The sequence below is a fragment of the Arabidopsis lyrata genome (assembly GCF_000004255.2).
Source record: "Arabidopsis lyrata subsp. lyrata unplaced genomic scaffold ARALYscaffold_7, whole genome shotgun sequence".
Lineage (NCBI taxonomy): Eukaryota > Viridiplantae > Streptophyta > Magnoliopsida > Brassicales > Brassicaceae > Arabidopsis > Arabidopsis lyrata.
In genome coordinates this window covers 12,678,919-12,699,015 of record NW_003302549.1, presented here as the reverse complement: position 1 = coordinate 12,699,015, position 20,097 = coordinate 12,678,919, and the positions used below count along the sequence as shown (strand labels likewise).

Sequence of the window (20,097 nt, the reverse complement as noted above, 5' to 3'; positions counted from 1 at the left end):
AAACGAAATTAACAGAAAATGTTTTGTGTAAAGTGGTAGTTATAAGCTTAGAAGATCTTAAATCTCGGAAACTGAATAATGATGAAAATACTCACACACATGTATGGAAAAGAGTATCTACGAAATTTGATTGAAATGTCAAATGTCCACAGTATATATATGCATACCAAATTTTTACCATAAAACAAAACACACCAGATTTTCAGGAATTCACTATTACTAAAATATACCAAAATTTAAATTTATGCATTAAATACTCCTCTGTATAAATAAAATCAAAGGCCTACGAAACATACATTGGTTAAATTACACGAAGAAAGGAGAAAAACATAAGAAGAAGAAAGCAAAGATGAAAGCCGTTGCGATTTTATTGGTTTCATGTCTTCTTTTCTCCCTTCTCTCAACCAACCTAGCCAAAGGTATGATACTCATATTTTCATATGAAACCGGTTTATCAATAGCAGTTCGTTAACCAATCAAATCCCGGTTCAAAAATGTAAAACACGTACGATACAATCTCATTAACCAGTGTACTTATATTATTTGAATATGTACGCAGAGTTGGAGTGGTGCCCATCAAAGGACGTGTTCAATGGATCGTGCACAGACAGAGGAAGTCCAAGCTACACATGTTTTCTAGATTTGTTGGGATCTAAGAGTGCAAGTGCTATGCCTAAGAATTGCAAATGTACTCCTCTTCCTCACAACCATCGTCAATGCGACTGTTTTGTCATTTGCGGCAGCAATTAAGTTATTTTTTTCGATTCCTTGATTTATTATTAGGGTTTGGAGTTTTTTTTTTCCATCTGCAATAATGTTTTTTGAATGAGATCTCTTTGTAATCCACATTTAAAATAAGTAATAAAGTCTCAGTTTACAAAACAACAAAAAAAAAACTTTTATTAATTATCATCTATGTCAATAAGCATGGTATGTTGTTTTTTATCAATGAAAAGTCCAATCCATGTTTTATTTACCTATAATAATTTTACTTGAATCGTTTTATTTCGCAAATAGATTTACCTAGTATGTTGCATTTATAAGTTGTAACGTGTTTTGATTTTAATGGAGACAAAAAAATACATGATAGTAAAACTTAAATCTTTGAACTAACAAGTTCGGTCCTAAGATATACTACATGGTCTATTAAAATAACATTCATAGAACTATTATTATGTTACTTAAACAAATGTGAGTTTTATTCAACTAAGTCAATGAAAATTTGAAATTATTTCTTTTCATAAAGAAGTTGTTGTTTTTTATTTCTAAATTGCCTAAGTTTGTTACTAAAATAATATTTTTGACTAATTTTTATTCAAATTTACATAATGCATGTTATTGACAAAAAAATGTTGACCGAGCTAATGTCATTTTTCTTAGCTAGCTAAATCTAATTTGTTTGTGTAAGGCTAGTAAATGACTAATATACTTTAATTTTGTTTCTTTAATATCTTAATGTTTTTAAGGATACGCTGATGAAAGCTTATGCAACTTTGGTAAATCCTTTCTAACTTTAAGCATTACATTTTTTAAAACAATTAATGTTATACCATTAAACAGATTAATTGCCATGACTTTTTTTTCAATATTCTCTAAAATGACAAATATATAAATTTGGTCAAACGTTTACATTGTATTTCCAAAGATGTGAGATGCAAAGAAATTGAAAAATATCTATATATAAGCAATTTACAACTGAAACTATAACATACAATCTTTAAAGAAAAAAGAATAGTCAAGAGAGAAACAAAATATGAAGGTTGCGGCAATCTTTTTGGCTTCTTGTGTCCTTTTCTCTCTTATCCCCACCCACTTATCACATGGTAACAACACATTATATCATAATTAGATGCAAATATTTGCCCACCGTAAAGTACTGCGTGTGTTAAAAAAAAGTATTGATTCATATTACTAAGTCTATTTGTTTTTGTGACATTTTAACAGAAGAACCAACGGTTGCACCAACAGAAGAACTAATGTTTGCACCAATGAAGGAACCAAAGTACTGTCGTTCGAGACAAGTGTTTGATGGATCATGCACAGACAGAGGCAGTCCACGCATGACTTGTTTCCTTGATTTCTTGGGTGCACGAAGTGCAAGTGAGATGCCTAAGAACTGCAATTGTACTCCTCAGCCCAATAACAAGCGTCTTTGTGAATGTTCAGTTATTTGCACCGATTGTTGTATACATAATTAACACCTACTAATATGTTGTTATTTACTTAATTTTCAGCATATTTTCAATTATAATTAAATTTTGTCTCCAATAATAATACCTTAGATCTCATATTCAACTGTTAAATTATTTTAAGTGGTCATATTTTAGTTTTCTGAGATCATTCCGGCAACCACTCTGATTTACCTCAAAAGTATAATAACATCAATTTTTGGTTGGGCTAGAGAAGTTTTGTCTATCTAATAATAGATCCAGCGATTCAACACCACTTTTGGTGGCTTGATGAATTCGATTTCAGATATTAGTTAAAATAGCGTAATTCAAATTAAGTATTAAGAAAAATCAAAGATAGATAACTAGAAAGAACAATTCATAATAAAAATAATTTGTAAATAAATTTAAATAAATATCCTTTTGAAATCTTTAAACTAGATGATAAGACTAAAAAAAAAAAAAAAAAAATGATAAGACTACTCACACATGATCAAACGTTTTTGGGCGTAGATAGCATTTCTGATCACCTGAGTTATTAAAAAAAAAAGCAATTTAAACATCCCTTAAACAATAAATGGTATACCAAAACAAAGTAATTCCCATGACTTTTTTTCAATATACTCTAAAATGACAAAAAAAATATAAATTTGGTCAAATATTTACATTGTGTTTCCAAACATGTGAGATGCAAAGAAGTTGCAAAATAGCTATATATATAATCAATTTACAGCTGAAACCATATCATACAATCTTCAAAAGAAGAAAAAACTATTGTCAAAAAGTAATGTTAAGGCGGACTGCTTAACTTGTAAACTCTTCTCCTCCTAATTGGACAACTAAGTAAAAAGTTATTTTTTAATTAATGTATGGTTGACTAAAAAAAAAAGTCAAAAGAGAAACAAAATAAGATGAAGGTCGCTGCAATCTTTTTGGCTTCTTGTGTCCCTCACCCTCTGATCACATGGTAACAACAATTCATTATATATAATTAGATGCATATATTTGCCCACCAAAAAATACAATTTGGGTTAAAAAAAGTATTGATTCATATACTAATAGTCGATTTGCTTGCAACATGTAAAACTGAAGAACCAAAGGTTGCACCAATAGAAGAACCAAAGGTTGCACCAATGAAGGAACCAGAGTATTGTCGTTGGAAACAAGCGTTTAATGGAACATGCTCATAAAGAGGCAGTCCACGAACCATTTGTTTCTTTGACTTCTTGGTGCACGAAGTGCAAGAGAAAGGCCTAAGAACTGCGATTGTACTCCTCAGCGTCTTTGTGAATGTTCAGTTGTTTGCAATAAATAACACCTACTAATATGATGTTATTTACTTAAAATTTAGGCTCCAATAATATCGTAGATCTCATATACATACAGGGCCGGTCCTACAATATATGTGGCCTAAAGCATAATTGGATTTGAAAAAAAAAAAAAAATTAAAAACATCACCCATAGAGACTCAAACCTGAGATAAATTACTTTTCCAGTAAAGGTTTTGTCACTGGACTATTGAGACTTTTAAGAAATGTGGCCTCATTTTTTTAATTTATAATTTGTGGTCTAAAGCAAAGGCTTTAGCTGCCTTATGGACGGGTCGGGCCTGTATACATATGTTTAATTATTTCCGAGATCATTCCCGCAACCACTTTGTTTTACCTCAAAAATAATTCGCAGTTTTTTTCTGAAACTATTTCTCGTGAACATTCTGTTTTTACCTCAGAAACTGAATATTGAGATTTGGGTGCACAAGGTAACAAAAGCTTGTTGTCAGAGGTGAAACATAAATTGACTAAAATGTGTAGAACCTTGTAGCAAGCATTCAAATACTTTAATTTCTCTTGATCAGTGATTCCTTAAAATTTGTAAGTTACACATTTTGCAAGTTTGTTTATTTGAGCAAATGATTTATTATTAGATTTAGATTGTATGGAATTATGAGATAATGTGCTCACTAGATCCCTATTTCATATTTAGAGCTGAGAAATGTTAGATGTACAAGTCAGTGAAATACATAGACTCACTCATGGAGCATTACATATTATTATCAATTTTCCCATGGAAGCAAACAAGTGAAGGAAACAAAAGAATTCACAAGCCAAACCGAATGCCACCACACAGTAATGAAATTAAAAGTAGTTAAACCCAATGGAAATAAATTATGCCGATCAGGCCTCAACATTATACATGTTTACTTCATCGGACATCATCTCACCCATTTAAAGCTCCACCTATTACTCGTCCCATAATCGCTGCCCCTAATCCTAGGGCTGCAATACTCCCTTCTTGCGACTTCATTGTTGGTCGTGAACTTTGTGTATGTGACTCTGATTGTGTTGGTGGAAGTTGTTGTGGCGCTGGTGGAGAATATTGTTGGTATTGCTGTGATTCATGTGATTGTGATTGCGATTGTGTATGCATTAGTGGCTGCTGGAGAGGTTGGAGTTGAGACTGCGATTTCTGTGATTGCAATTTCAGCTGTGGTGGTGTGTAATTTTTGTATCCATGTGACTGGTGATTCTGTTGCTGCATATAAATTGGCAGTTGACCGTTACTCGGCCCAGCATTTGCTCCTGGCTGAACAATCGCGTAACCTGAGGTTCCATGAATCGGAGACCTAATAAACGGCTGGGGAACTTGCTCCGCAAGAAACCTATAAGTGAAGCTTAGTGTTCCTTTCTCTCTATATGAACCCGGCACACTTACACCCCGCGTCACCAAACTCATACTATTATCATCATCACCACCACCTGTAGTTGAATTAAGTGATGGTGGATTTGATTCAAAGAGTTCCTGAATCGGGACTTTGACTTCACCAATATCCTTATCTTCAAGAAACGTTCGAACTCCGAACAATCTCACAATAAGAGTCAAAAGACCCTGTCGAACTAACTTTTCGTCAAGAGAAAACGTAACTAGGTGGTCCCATCTCGGGTTTCTATAGGCGCAATAGGCGATAGGAGTCTTGGTTTTATCACTAAATGTTGCTGATAGGGTTCCACCAATCATAACCGAAGCGTATACGCTCATCTCGTTGCCGATCATGTTGACCTTATTTATATCTTTAGCGGATTTGATCATGAGCACTAGGGTCAGTTTAGTCATTGTGGTTTGAATTTGAGGGGAATGCAAGACGGGCTGACCTGAACTCGCTGGGTTTGGATAAAGGGGTTGACCATACGATAGCGAAGAATCCGGGGCCGTAGGATACATATCATCAACCGGTACTGCCGTTTTAAGCCGGTATGAGAAGCTAAGCATTCCGTTAGTTCTCTCCATGATTTTCACAGGGTAAGTCACCAACTCGAGTTTAGAGTCACTACCATTAGTTATCGGTAGAAGCGGATTTGAAGCAAGAAGCTCCTGAACCGAAACGTTGACTTCTCCTAAATAAAGGTCATCCTCTCCATCAAGCCAATAGCTAAATAACTTGACCTTGAGGGTCAATAGGGCTGCTTCTTCTTTGATGGAGAACTTAATGGTGTGATTCCACGTCGGATTGGAACCACCGTAGAAGTCAATGGGTGTTTTGGCCCCTTGTCTCTTTTGAATGTTGTCACCGGTGTTTGAAACGACTGCGTATATCTCCGTCTTATCCACGACATTGATATGGCCTACGTCATTAGCTGAAATGATTTTGAGCTCGAGGGTTGAATTCTTCTCTCGAGGGGGAGACATTTCCCGGGAGAGTCTTGTCTTGGGCAAGCTTGGCTATTGTGGAACTTTGATAAAGATATTTATCTAGAAATGCGTGGACATCTTTGATGTTTACAACAATATACAAAGCTATCACAGTAGTTTTTACGAATTATTAGACTGAATTTAAATTAGAGTATACCTCGTTAATGAATTGAAATGAAACAACCTCTTAAGAAATCAATGGTTCATGGAATATACCCTAATTAAAGTCCACTTATAACATCAAGCACATAGCTGGAAATTGAAAGTCCACTTTATGAACTCCTTAAATTAACTAATGATTTACCCAAAAAGAAAATATATATGAAAGGACTATTTCCCAAGAGAATTAAGATGTCTTTTTCGAGTGGTTTCCCACTAGCACACATAAGACGAGTTCCACACAACAAAAGAAAGAGAAATAACAAGAAAGTGATTCAATATTAGAAAGAAAAAGTGAGAAATGATATTATACTTGCTTTTTAGTTGTCAAACATACTTTCATAGTATATTAAGATAACCTGATTGGAACCCAATCCAGGGGCGAAGGGCCAATAATAAAATACTTAAATTGTGAAAGCGAAAAAAAATGTTATATATATGAAAAGGAGTGATGATTAAAGGCAAATTTGAAATGAAGAAGTAGAAATTAAAACTTAATATTATTTTCAAACTAATTAAAAAAAAAAGGAGCAAAATAAGTGTTTTGTGCAAAAAAACTTTAAACTCGCCCATTTTTGCAACTTTATCTTTTATCTCCGAAAAATGTAGATTAATTTTACGAAGTAAAAAATAATACGCAATGTAACCTTTATTCACTACCGTCAAGTTTGTAAAATTTTGACAACTAATATGTCAAATCGAAACCCTTGCGATGAAAAGTTCAACTATACTTTTAGAATTTAAAAAAACTAATGTATGTGACAGAAAAAACGTTTACAATATATGTATAAGAGAACTTCCATCAATCAAAAACTCTATTGAGTGTCCACAAATAAAATAATATTAATTTTTTTATTATTTTATTAGTTTATTATTTAATTGTTTATTTAAACCGGTAAGGTGGGAAAGAAGTTATGATTAAATCGGTAGCTGCGGCACTACCAACATATGTTATGTCTTGCTTTAGGTTACCAAAAACAATTACTTCTAAACTTACAAGTGCGGTTGCTAAGTTTTGGTGGAGTTCTAACGGCGAGTCGAGAGGAATGCACTGGATGGCTTGGAATAAGCTATGTAATAGCAAATCGGAAGGTGGTGTAGGATTTCGGAATGTAGATGATTTTAATTCGGCGTTACTAGCAAAACAATTATGGCGTTTGATTACGGTTCTTGATTGACTTTTTGCAAAGGTTTTTAAATGACGGTATTTTCGGAAATCCAGTCCATTGGATAATATAAAATCATACTCTCCTTCTTATGGTTGGAGAAGTATATTGTCAGCTAGATCTCTGGTTATTAAAGGACTTATTAAAAGAGTTGGTTCTGGGGCGTCCATCTCAGTTTGGGAGGATTCATGGATACCAGCTCAATTCCCGAGACCAGCAAAAAGTAATGGTTCAATTATTGACCCATCTTTGAAAGTTAATAGCCTTGTCGACAGCCGGTCAAATTTTTGGAACATGGATCTCTTGAGGGAGCTCTTTGATCCAGAAGATGTCGCGCTGATTAGTGCCTTGCCTTTGGGTGCGTCAACTAAAGAGGATACCCTTGGTTGGCATTACACTAAATCTGGAAAATATACGGTTAAATCTGGTTACCATACGGCCCGGATAGAGGACTTGGATGCCAGTTCAAAATTTTTTGGCCCAGATATAAAACCTCTAAAAGCATATGCTTGGAAGGTGCAATGTCCACCAAAGCTACGACATTTTTTGTGGCAAATTTTATCAGGTTGTGTACCGGTTACGGAGAATCTGCGAAAGAGAGGTATAAATTGTGATACCGAATGTATTACTTGTAGCGTTATAGAGGAAACAGTTAACCATACACTTTTTAAATGCCATCCAGCGAGACAAATTTGGGCTCTTTCTCAAATTCCTTCGGTTCCGAGGATTTTTCCTACGGCTTCTATTTACGAGAACTTGGACCACCTATTTTGGAGAATACCTTCAGAGGTAGATTCATCTTCTTATCCATGGATAATTTGGTACATTTGGAAAGCAAGGAATGAAAAAATCTTTGACAATGTGGATAAAGATCCATTAGAGGTCTTACGTTTAGCGGAGAAAGAGGCGCAATCGTGGCAGCTAGCTCAAACTGAGCTTCATACTGATAACCATGGTTTTTTAGATAATGAAAATCGAAACCGAGTGAGGGAAATTTCATTGGAGCCTAATTATTCAGGATATCGTTGTTTCATAGATGGATCATGGAAAGGAACCGATACTTTTTCAGGAACATGATGGTATTGTACATCATCAAATGGAGAGATGCCAACCATGAGAGCTGCCAACATTCGTAGAAGTCTATCTCCTCTACATACCAAAGTCGAAGCTCTTCTTTGGGCGATGAAGTGTATGATTGGTGTTGACAACCAAGATGTAGCTTTCTTTACAGACTGTTCAGATTTGGTGAAGATGGTGTCGTCTCCAACCGAATGGCCGGCATTTACAGTGTATCTGGAGGACTTTCAGAGTGATAGGGAAGAATTTTCAAGCTTTTCTTTATCTTTAATTCCTCGTAGCGCAAATGTAAAAGCGGATAAATTGGCTCGACAAGTTCGTACCGAACCGCTTCATATCACATATGTAAACAACATTCCCCAAGAATGACTCTTTTGAGCTTTAATTTAAGTTGTTGACAAAAAAAAAAAAGACAACTGTAAAAATGGGTGTCTCAGAGTTTCTCAAATGAGAAACAGTTTATCTCCTCCTTTTTTAATTTTTTATTCTGTTTTATTGGAGAGTGTCTCACCTAAATGCTCCCAATGGAGATAGTCTAAGGGTTATATTGCGTATTATTTTAGATATCGTAGGTTTAATCTGCATTTTTCGGAGATGAAGGGTAAAGTTGCAAAAATGGACGAGTTGGATGAATTTTTTGCACAAACCCCAACAAAATAAATTAAATCAAAATAAAAAGAAACTATTTCTTGCAAATTAAGAAGGAAAAATAGAAAATGATAAATATCCAATACATATAAATATAAATAGCAATTGAGAAATCTTGATTTTGCATGCATTAAATGTTGCACGGGTGCGACACATCATGCTTCTTCTCAATCAAGGGAAGGTCCCAAGGATTTTTGCCTGTTGGTGTCCATGTGACTCAGTGACTGTGTATCCGGTAATTACTGCGGGAGCGGATGCAGACGCAGCGGTTGAAGCTGCTACTGTTGTGGTGGCGACTGCGGTCGCGGTTTCGGATTCCGTGGTGAATATTGTTGGTATCCATTTGACTGATATGTAGGCGGCATATATATTGGTACTAGACCATTGCTTGTCCCAGAATTAGCCCCTGGTTGAACAGTCACGTAACTCGAGGTCACCTGAATCTTATCCGATGACGCATATGACTGAGGCGATACCGGTAAATACATTATATATGGCTGGCCTGGTGTGGATGGTGTTGGGCTTGTAACTTGATCTGCAAGAAACCTATACGTGAAGCTCACGACACCTTTTTTTCCATAAGGACCCGTCAAAGCGTGTGTCTCCAACTTCATACCGTTAGCATCACCACTATTGGTCAACGGATAAGGCGGATTTGAACCCAATAACTGTTGCATCGGAAGTCTGACAAATCCAATTTCCTTATCACCAAGAAAAGGCCGGTGGCTCATCAATTCCACGAGAAGCATCAAACGCCCTTCTTGAGCTGACTTCTCATCAAGAGAAAACTTCATCTTCTGATTCCACGTTGGGTTTGTGTAAGCAGAGAAAGCCACAGGGGTATTGACCCTATTCTTAACTTTTCTGTCTTTAAGAATCGCAACCGAGGCGTATACGTCCATGGACGAGAAGGCGTTGACATCTTCGATCTTCTTGGCGAATTTGATCACGAGCTCTAGGATAAGTTTCCCCGTGGTGGATTGAAACCGAGGGGAAAATACGAGAGGTTGACCTAATTTTGTTGGATCCAAGTCTCGGTAAACGGGTTTACCGATCGATGGCGAATTATCCGGTGATGGAGGATAAGGTTCCTCAACCGGTACAGGTTTAAACCGGTATGAAAGGCTTAGCCTTGCGTTGGTCCTTTCTTCTGTGGCCTTGATAGGGCAAGTCATTGACTTCATTTTGTTGACGTTACCGTTAGTAAACGGTGGAATCGGATTTGAGGCAAGAAGCTCTTGAACCGAGATGTTGACTTCTCCCAAATAAAGGTCACTATCACCTTGTAGCCAATAGCTAAATAGCTTGACCGTAATAGTAAGTAGGCCTTCGTTGGCTTCTGTCTCGTTGACGGAGAACTTAACGGTGTGATTCCACGTTGGATTGGAACCACCGTCGTAATCAATGGGAGTTTTGGCCGCTTGTTTCTGTTGAGTTGTGTCTCCGTTGATTGAAACGACCGCGTATACGTCCATTTTGTCCGTGGCATCGATATGGTTGACTTCACTGGCTGATACAATTTTGAGCTCAAGAGTTGGGTTCTCCATGGCGCTTTGCAACTGTGGTGAAGACATTTTCAAGAGAGTATTGTTTTGTTATATCTTCGCAATTTTCAAATATACCAAGATATTTATATACAATTTATGTGTGGACATCTTCTTATGTGACAAAATTATTGAAAAATAAAATGGATGTCATTTCGTGAGTCATCCTTAGTTTATGTACATCAAATATAATTGACCATGTCATAGAATATATATCCTATTTTTTTGGTTCAAATTCAAACTCTTATCAAATACTTATATAATCCATATAGAAAAATTAGAGTTTGTTTGGTTCAACTTGTAAATAAACATCATTTACTCAATAGAATCTTCGAAGTTATACTAGTATTATGCCTTTCATATGCAGGTATAGTTTATGATCTATGAGATCCAAGTTAACCGAGTTCTCATGTTGTCGTGTTTTTTATTTATTTCAAGTAACATATTTAATAGTTTGTGAAAAGTAACATGGAGACTTACGTCAAAAAAAGATGGAAAGAAGGAAAAAGCAATAAAATAAAACTAATGATGACGTAAAAACAACTTGGTCAAAACGGATTATATATGTACGGACCAAATAATATCGATTTTACGCTGGTCAATGCTCAAACGTACGGTGATATTTTTTGTTTTCTAACTTTTGTTGGTCAAAAGGATTTAGTGATACTAGTTACAAAAATTTGATGTGATAACACTTATGGTTCATGGTGCTCACGTAATAAGCAATCGATCGATTTTATAAATCGAAAACAGCTTGCACACGATTCAATATACTTTGTCTCCCCTAGGTAGTGTGAAAGGGCACATAGCCACAAAAAAAAAATGGAACAACATTAAAGACAAATCAGACACCAAAATGTTTATGCTACATGAAAAAAGTGACGCTCCAAAAAGACAACATTTCTTACGTAAAAAGAAATAAAAACACTACGAAGTTCGAAATCGACTGTGAAGTTCCAACGCTAGACATTATACATAGATATCTAGGACATGGATACCTATTGTCTATCAAATCCAATCCAAGACGTGAAAAGAAAACATATAGTACCAATTGTCTATGACCGAGTGGTTTCCCACTATCAAACAGAACATAAGTCACAAGACAAGTTCCACAAAAACAAAAAGAAATATACTATTAAAATAAAGTCTCATAATTAATATGTAAAATTTGGTATTATAATAGTATTATATAAACAAAACATAATTGAATATTCGAAAAGATAACTTCCGTTATATACTTTTTTTTTTTTGTAGGAATAGTTCTTCTTTCGTATGTAATATATACTTTTATGCATGCATATATATACCCTAAATATACTTTGAAACATGAACTTTCTACACATGTGCTTCAGTGCTTAGTAAATGGTGGATGAATGCAATTACATTAAATCACACATCACACATAATGGAATTTTATTTTATTTAATTAGGTGGTAGCAAACGATCGACATAAATATTTTTCTGATAATCAGATCGACATATATATCAATGGAGACGGTCGATCAACGTCTTAGCAACAGGGGAGAGATCGACATAGATATCGATATCGTCATAAACATGAGATGACTCGTTGAACTTGATTTTTTGGAGATTTCCTCTGCAAGTCTGAAGATTGCTAACCGAAGTGTTCACCAATCCGGAGGCATTCTCGTAATTACGGATTACCAAATTGCCTTTGGCTAAGTAAAGTTCTATTTTTGCAATCGAAAAGTCTCCGTTGCAATCTTCCAGAACATTCTCGATTGCTTCACCCACTCCTTTCGTCGACAGACTCGTGACGTCGCTACAACCAAAAAATAAATCAATATAATAGTCGTTACTATAATATAAACCGCAAAAATGTATATATATTTTCCACTTGGAAAACGCTCTTCTTTTTTTTGTAAAAGTAAGTTTACCGTAGTAAAATTCACATTAAACCAAAAAAGAACTTTACCGCGGAAGTCAAATTTGGTAGACAAATAATGTTTGAAGAGAAAGCATGTTAGTTTACAAAGACGTTGTAATATTAATTTTGTGAAAATTCGTTGAAATGTTATTTGTACAATAATGATTGATGGTTTAATGAAACTTACTTGATAAGAATATCAAGTTGAGCTTCGAGACAGTTTATAGTGATGTTGACGAATCCAGCAAGGTCGGTTTGGTGGGAGGTTGGGTCAGATTCAAGACAAAAGAGGCATAAGTTTTGGTTTCCTGTCTGACTACACTCTTTCTTCATCAGCTCTTCGTCTGCTCGAATCGACAACACAAGAAACAACAATAGCATAACCTTGATCATGGGATTAGTCATTTCTCTCTAGTTCTTTTGATAATAGGTTTTTGTGTTTGATATTTTGTGGTTGTGATGCTTTGATCAGGAGGTGTTTCTAACTTATTTAAACTAAGAACCATGAGATTTGCTTGGCTCACGAGTCAGTATCTCATTAATGAGGTTTTATGAAGTTGGTAGTTCGATTGTAACCTCTTTTTTGCTATTCATAGTGAAAATTTTCATTTTATTCAACACAAAATTAATGTAAGCTGCTAATATTATTTTGCTCCTCTTGGGTATATTATATGTTCCCATTAATATTGATCTCTGCCATAAGAGACTTGTAGCTACATCTTAAAGTTTTGTCTAACCTACATTCAAGCAAAGTGGATATGGGCTTTAATTAATTTTTAAGGTTCACAGGACAAGACTCAGTTATTTCATGCGGAGTTGAACCAGATTGATTCCAATGCCATTAATAGTTACGGCTTCCCCATTGGCTCCCTACCTATAAGATATCTAAGACCATCCTTATTGCAAGTCTCTTACTATAAATCTTAGGTATAATATAATCAAAATAATATGTGAATAGTTTAGAAGAGTTCCTTAGCTAAGAGATAAAAGAAGGTTTAAGAGCTTCAAACCATTACAAAAGCTTTTAGCTATAATTTTTTTCAATAAAACAATTCATAATAATAGTTAAGAGACAAAATTAAGAGCCTACCATTAAGGTTGCTCTACGGCTGCCACTGATGTAACGAAAGCTAAAAATCTCTGAGTATGCGCCTCTTTTAGATAAGATAACGGGAAGGTTCAGATTGTGGGCTGTCCGTTTCCTTTCTTTTGTGGGAAGACTTCAACTGATCTCTTCGGTCATTGCGGGAAGGGTAAATTTTTGGATCACAACCTTTATTCTTCCTCGTGGTTGTATTAAAAAGATTGAATCACTATGTTCTAGATTCCTTTCGTCTGGTACTATTGATGGCAAATGTTTGGCAAAAGTTGCTTGGTCCACCGTCTGCTTAATTACCGAAAAAAGAAGGTGGGTTGGGGTTGAGATGCTATGGAATACTACCCTTTGTTTGCGTCTCATCTGGCTCTTATTCTCAAAGAGTGGGTCCTTGTGGGTTGCTTGGCATAAGCATCACCATCTCAGCAATTCAAGTTTTTGGACCCTAAATGATCATGTGAATGATTCTTGGACTTGGAAAACCTTATTAAAGCTAAGACCACTAGCGGAAAGGTTTGTAAAATGCAGTGTGGGAAATGGAAAAATTGCTAGCTTTTGGTTTGATAGTTGTACTCCTCTTGGTCCATTAATTAAGGTATTGGGAGAAGAGGGACCGAGAAGTAGCCGTATCCCACTAAATGCCAAAGTGGCTGATGCTTGTAACCAACAAGGTTGGATTCTGGCGAGTCCGAGGTCAGAACAGGCTATGGCTCTTAACAGTCATTTGACAACAATCAGATTACCTAGTAACTCTACTCTGGAGGATACTTATTGTTGGATTGTGAATGATGTAAAATGCAGAGGTTTCTTATCAGAGTTATAGAGTTGACTAAACAGAGCTGACGTTGACTACATGATAGTTAACAGATGGTTAAGTTTAATTTACCTGAGTTAATTAGTTAGTTACAGTGAGATACTTGTATAAATACAGCTATACTTGTACATTGACATTTTACGATGAATAAAACAGAATCTTCTTCTTCTTCTTCAAGCTCAATTCTTGGTTTGTGATATGGTATCAGAGCATTCTTTATCTTCCGTGAAAATGAGCGTTTCTTCTCTGGATCTATTCATCGTCAACATTCTTCTTGCGATTTGCGATTATCTTGTTTCTGTTTCATTTCTTCTTCTGATTCTTTTTGTTTCTCTTTGATTGACCTCGATTGTGATTGATTCTTGTTTCGTTTTCATCACAATTTCTTTGAATCTTCCCGATTTCCACATTGGATATGGGATCGCATAGTTTTTCTTCAAATCCTCCGGATGTTTCTGCTCCGATTCGTTTTTCTAATGAACAAGGTGATAATCCTTACTATCTTCATAAGAGTGATCATGCCGGACTGCAATTAGTCTCCGATCGTCTCACCGGTGGTGTAGATTTTCATTCTTGGCGCCGATCTGTGCGTATGGCACTCAATGTGCGAAATAAGCTTGGTTTTGTGGACGGTACGATTCCGAAACCTTCTGATAATGATCCTAACGCTGGTGCGTGGTCTAGATGTAATGATCTTGTAGCGACTTGGTTAATCAATTCTGTAGCCAAGAATATTAGTCAGAGTCTTTTGTTTATATCGACTGCTGAAGGAATTTGGAAGAGTTTGATGGCTAGATTTAATCAGGATGATGCTACAAGGATCTATGAAATTGAACAAAAGTTATGCACAATACAGCAAGGATCTCGTGATGTTAATGCATACTATACTGAGTTGATTACTTTGTGGGAGAACTATAAGAATTATGTTGAGCTACCAGTGTGTACATGTGGACATTGTGAGTGTAATGCTGCACAATTATGGGAAAAATTGCAACAAAGGAGTCGTGTGACTAAATTTCTAATGGGATTGAATGAAGCTTATGAACCTACCAGGCGTCATATCTTGATGCAGAAGCCAATGCCATCTCTAGAAGCAGCTTTCAACATAGTAGTTCAAGATGAAAGACAGAAATCTATCAATCCTGTAAGTCAAGCTGGTAATGTTGTTTTCCAGACTTCAGGATCATCAGAGTTGGATCAAATGATTGCTTATGCCAATTATAAAGGTAAACCGAAGGTTGTTTGCACTCACTGTGGGATGACAGGACATATGGTTAACAAGTGTTATAAGATACACGGCTATCCTCCTGGTTATATCCCTGGTTTTAAGTCTCAGGCTACTCAGCTATATGGCCAGAGACCACAACAATACTCAGCTCAACAGTACAATACTTATCCAGCTAAACAGGTCAATACTCAACAGTTTCAGCCTAAAGGAAACTTTCAGCAAATGCAGAGGCCATTCCAAGTCAATGCTCAACAATGGAGGCCATCTTTTCCTCAAAAGGATAATGCTATTGCTAATGTCATGATTGAAGCTCCTCCCACAACAGCTCAGGTTACTTACAACAATATTGATTTGAGTTCTTTGACATCGGATCAGGTGCAACAGATAGTGGCACAACTTCAGTCTCTTCATGTTCCAGAACAGTCAACTTCGAATTTGGCTACTATAACAGAAAATGGTGTTATGGCTTGTGAATCTGATTCAGGTACAATTCCATTTCCATCAACCAATTTACAATTCCAAAACAAAATTTTAACCTTTCAAAACCATTGTCTTTCTTCTCTACACTCTTTTATTCCTGCTGGTGCTTGGATTATAGATAGTGGTGCAACCAGTCACGTGTGTTCTGATCTAACATTGTTCAAAGATTTTAAACCCGCAATTGATCAGACAGTATCATTACCAAATGGTGTTAGAGTACCTATTGCACACACTGGCACCATTCATCTTACATCTGCATTGATTCTCTATAATGTTTTGCATATACCATCATTCAATTTTAACTTGATTAGTGTTAGCTCATTAGTGAAAACAAGTTCATGTTCTGCTCATTTTTACTCTGATTCTTGTGTCATTCAGGACCTTACTCAGGGCTTGATGCTTGGAAAGTGTAGTATACTTCAGAATCTTTATGTCCTGACTCAAGCTGATTTACATGCATCTATTGTCTCTGATCATTTCGTTGCATCTATCACTGCTGATGGAAATCTCTGGCATCAACGCCTAGGACATCCTTCTGCAGCAAAACTTCAAAATCTTTCAGAAAAGCTTTCTATTTCTAAGAGTTCTTTACATTCATCATTTCATTGTAATGTTTGTCCTTTGGCAAAACAAAAACGATTACCATTTGAGTTTAATAATAATCTTGCATTAGAACCTTTTGATTTGATTCACCTTGATGTTTGGGGTCCCTTTTCTCATGAAACTAATGAAGGATATAGATATTTCTTGACTATTGTTGATGATTGCACAAGAGTAACATGGATATATCTTTTGAAAATGAAAAGTTCTGTTCTTACTGTTTTTCCAGAATTTTTAAAATTGATAGAAACACAATTTGGTAAGCATGTTAAAGCCATTAGATCAGATAATGCTCCGGAATTGTCATTTACTTCTTTAATCAAATCTAGAGGCATGGTTCATTACTTCTCTTGTGTAGATACACCGCAACAGAACTCTGTTGTAGAACGCAAACATCAGCATTTACTGAATGTTGCAAGATCTTTAATGTTTCAATCGCATGTTCCTGTTGCTTATTGGGGTGAATGTATTCAGACTGCAGTTTTTCTTATTAATAGAACCCCATCTCCTTTACTTGATAACAAATCTCCTTATGAAAAGCTAATGAATAAAGTTCCTGAATATTCTATGCTTCGAGTTTTTGGTTCTTTATGTTATGTTTCTACATTACCTAAACATCGCACAAAGTTTTCTCCTAGAGCAAAACCCTCTGTTTTCTTAGGTTATCCATCTGGTGTAAAAGGTTTTAAGGTTTTAGACTTAGATACTAATCAAGTTTACATTTCCAGAAATGTTGTGTTTCATGAAAATATTTTTCCTTTTGTTGATTTACAAGATTTACAACATGATATTTTTCCTCATACTATTCTACCATTGCCTGTTGCTGATTGTCCTGCATCATCATATTTTCATACTATACCACAGTCATATCCTCCATCAACATCATCATCACCTATTCAAAATGCCCCATCATCATCTCATACTTCTCCAGCATCATCATTAAATTCACCTGTACATACATCATCTTCATCATCGACTCATTCATCATCATCATCTCATAATTCACACTCTAACACCGGAATATCATCACCTACTGTTGATCTTGCTGATTTACCATCTTTGGACCCTGTTAGACCTAAACGCAATGCTAAAGCACCCTCATATCTATCCCAGTACCATTGTTATCTAACCCAAAACACTATCCCAACTCCTATACCATCAACCCGTTATCCATTGTCCTCAGTCTTATCCTATGATCTTCTTGCTCCTGAATTCCAACAATTCATTCTTGCTATTACTCTGGAAACTGAACCACATACTTTCAAACAAGCCATGGCATCTGAATATTGGAAAAATGCATGTAATTCGGAGTTGACTGCTCTTGAGGGACATAAGACCTGGTCTGTTGTTTCCCTTCCTCCTGGTCATAATGTTGTTGGATGTAAATGGGTCTTTACGATCAAATATAATGCAGATGGTACTGTGGAAAGGTACAAAGCTCGATTAGTTGCTAAGGGGTATACACAAGAAGAAGGTGTGGATTATTTTGATACTTTTTCCCCTGTAGCAAAGCTGACTACAGTGAAGCTTCTTTTAGGTGTTGCTGCTATTAAGAACTGGACTCTCACCCAAATGGATGTATCCAATGCCTTTCTACATGGAGAATTAGATGAAGAGATATATATGAGCTTACCACAGGGATATACTCCACCTGATGGTCAGCCTCTACCTCCTAATGCAGTCTGCAAACTCCATAAGTCCTTGTATGGACTCAAACAAGCTTCACGTCAATGGTATCATCGCTTATCTACTGTTATAATGAATGCTGGATTCAAACAATGTGCTGGTGATCATACTTTATTCACCAGAAAGACAGGATCAGTGTTTCTAGCAGTTTTGGTATACGTTGATGATATTGTTATTGCTAGTAACAATCTAGAGGCTGAGAAGGAATTTAAAGATCTCTTACACAGAGAATTCATGATCAAAGATCTTGGCCCTATGAAGTTTTTTCTTGGCTTGGAAGTTGCAAGGAATAAGAAAGGGATCTCTGTATGTCAGCGGAAGTATGCACTTGACTTGATTGAAGGAGCTGGTTTCTTAGGCTGCAAACCATGTGCTGTTCCAATGGATCCTGTTGTGCAACTCAGTAAAGAAGATGGTGAACTTTTGGCCAATCCTACTGTCTATAGAGAGCTTGTAGGGAAGCTTCTATATCTCACGATTACTAGGCCTGATATCACGTTTGCTGTTCACAAACTGAGCCAGTTTATCTCTTGTCCTACTGGTGTTCATCTAACAGCAGCTCAGAGAGTTGTCAGATACTTGAAATCTAATCCAGGACAGGGCTTATTTTTCCCATCTGATTCTGATCTGAGTCTCAGTGCCTTTGCAGACGCGGATTGGGCAGCTTGTCCAGATTCAAGACGAAGTGTTTCTGGTATTTGTGTCTTCTTAGGTCACTCTCTTATATCCTGGAGATCAAAGAAACAAGAAGTGGCTAGTAGAAGCAGCACTGAGTCAGAATATAGAGCTATGGCACATGCTACCTGTGAGTTGATTTGGATTGATCAATTACTTAAGGATTTGCAGGTAACTCGTTCTTCTCCTGCAAAGCTTTATTGTGATAACAAATCCGCCTTATACATTGCTTACAATCCGGTCTTCCACGAACGAACGAAACACATAGAGATAGATTGTCATACTACACGGGATCAGATCAAGCGAGGCTTTCTCATTGCTCTACATGTTTCAACACATAATCAACTGGCAGATATACTCACTAAGGCTCTTGGTCCATCACAGTTTCACTCTTTACTCTCCAGAATGTCTATATCAAGTCTTTACCTTCCTCAAAATCCAGGTTAAGACTTGAGGGGGGCGTATCAGAGTTATAGAGTTGACTAAACAGAGCTGACGTTGACTACATGATAGTTAACAGATGGTTAAGTTTAATTTACCTGAGTTAATTAGTTAGTTACAGTGAGATACTTGTATAAATACAGCTATACTTGTACATTGACATTTTACGATGAATAAAACAGAATCTTCTTCTTCTTCTTCAAGCTCAATTCTTGGTTTGTGATATTTCTCTTCAAAGCTAATGTTGGAATCGGTCAGGCCAAGAGAAGAGGTTAAAGACTGGTTCCATTCTGTGTGGTTCAAAGGAGCCACCCCCAAACATGCGTTTACAATGTGGACAGCCCAGCTTGACCGCTTACCTACGCGAATACGACTCGCCTCTTGGGGAATGTTGATTCCTACAACATGTTGTCTGTGCTCTGCTTTTGATGAAACTAGGAATCATCTCTTTCTTCATTGTGAGTATAACAAAGATCTGTGGCACGCTATTCAGCAGAGGATTGGTCTTTCCGCCACAACCTTCCAGTCTTGGACAAATATGCTGACATGGTTGTTCTTCAATGATTTTGATATTCGTATGTAATATATACTTTTATTTTATGCATGCATGGTATATACCCTAAATATACTTTGAAACATGATTTATCTCCAGATTCTCTGTACGACAAAAAAAAAAAAAAGAACGTTCTACACATGTGCTTCAGTGCTTAATTAGTAAATGGTGGATGAATGCAATTACA

At 36.2% G+C, this 20,097-nt stretch overlaps 5 protein-coding genes across 5 annotated transcripts; 3 read left to right on the top strand and 2 right to left on the bottom strand.

The window, feature by feature from the left end:
* On the top strand, positions 1 to 938 carry LOC9306283 (putative defensin-like protein 244). Its single transcript, XM_002870166.2, has 2 exons — positions 1 to 419; positions 560 to 938. The coding sequence occupies exons 1-2, from the start codon at positions 350 to 352 to the stop codon at positions 748 to 750; spliced, it is 261 nt and encodes an 86-aa protein (XP_002870212.1). The 5' UTR covers positions 1 to 349; the 3' UTR covers positions 751 to 938.
* Positions 939 to 1,623: 685 nt separating this feature from the next.
* On the top strand, positions 1,624 to 2,589 carry LOC9304262 (defensin-like protein 242). The gene is made up of 2 exons (XM_002870165.2): positions 1,624 to 1,823; positions 1,945 to 2,589. Exons 1-2 carry the CDS (start codon positions 1,754 to 1,756, stop codon positions 2,196 to 2,198), a joined length of 324 nt encoding a protein of 107 aa, XP_002870211.1. The 5' UTR covers positions 1,624 to 1,753; the 3' UTR covers positions 2,199 to 2,589.
* A 490-nt stretch (positions 2,590 to 3,079) lies between these two features.
* On the top strand, positions 3,080 to 4,068 carry LOC110226947 (defensin-like protein 242). The gene is given in 3 exon segments (XM_021019950.1): positions 3,080 to 3,144; positions 3,256 to 3,392; positions 3,395 to 4,068. Coding segments are annotated over 3 exon segments (291 nt in total). The 3' UTR covers positions 3,484 to 4,068.
* A 4,850-nt stretch (positions 4,069 to 8,918) lies between these two features.
* LOC9304260 (protein SRC2 homolog) lies at positions 8,919 to 10,640 on the bottom strand. Its single transcript, XM_021019495.1, has one exon. The coding sequence runs from the start codon at positions 10,477 to 10,479 to the stop codon at positions 9,184 to 9,186; it is 1,296 nt and encodes a 431-aa protein (XP_020875154.1). The 5' UTR covers positions 10,480 to 10,640; the 3' UTR covers positions 8,919 to 9,183.
* Positions 10,641 to 11,851: 1,211 nt separating this feature from the next.
* On the bottom strand, positions 11,852 to 12,819 carry LOC9304259 (pectinesterase inhibitor). The gene is made up of 2 exons (XM_002868141.2): positions 12,525 to 12,819; positions 11,852 to 12,232 (listed from the first exon to the last, which is right to left on the bottom strand). Exons 1-2 carry the CDS (start codon positions 12,740 to 12,742, stop codon positions 11,935 to 11,937), a joined length of 516 nt encoding a protein of 171 aa, XP_002868187.1. The 5' UTR covers positions 12,743 to 12,819; the 3' UTR covers positions 11,852 to 11,934.
* Positions 12,820 to 20,097: the final 7,278 nt, after the last annotated feature.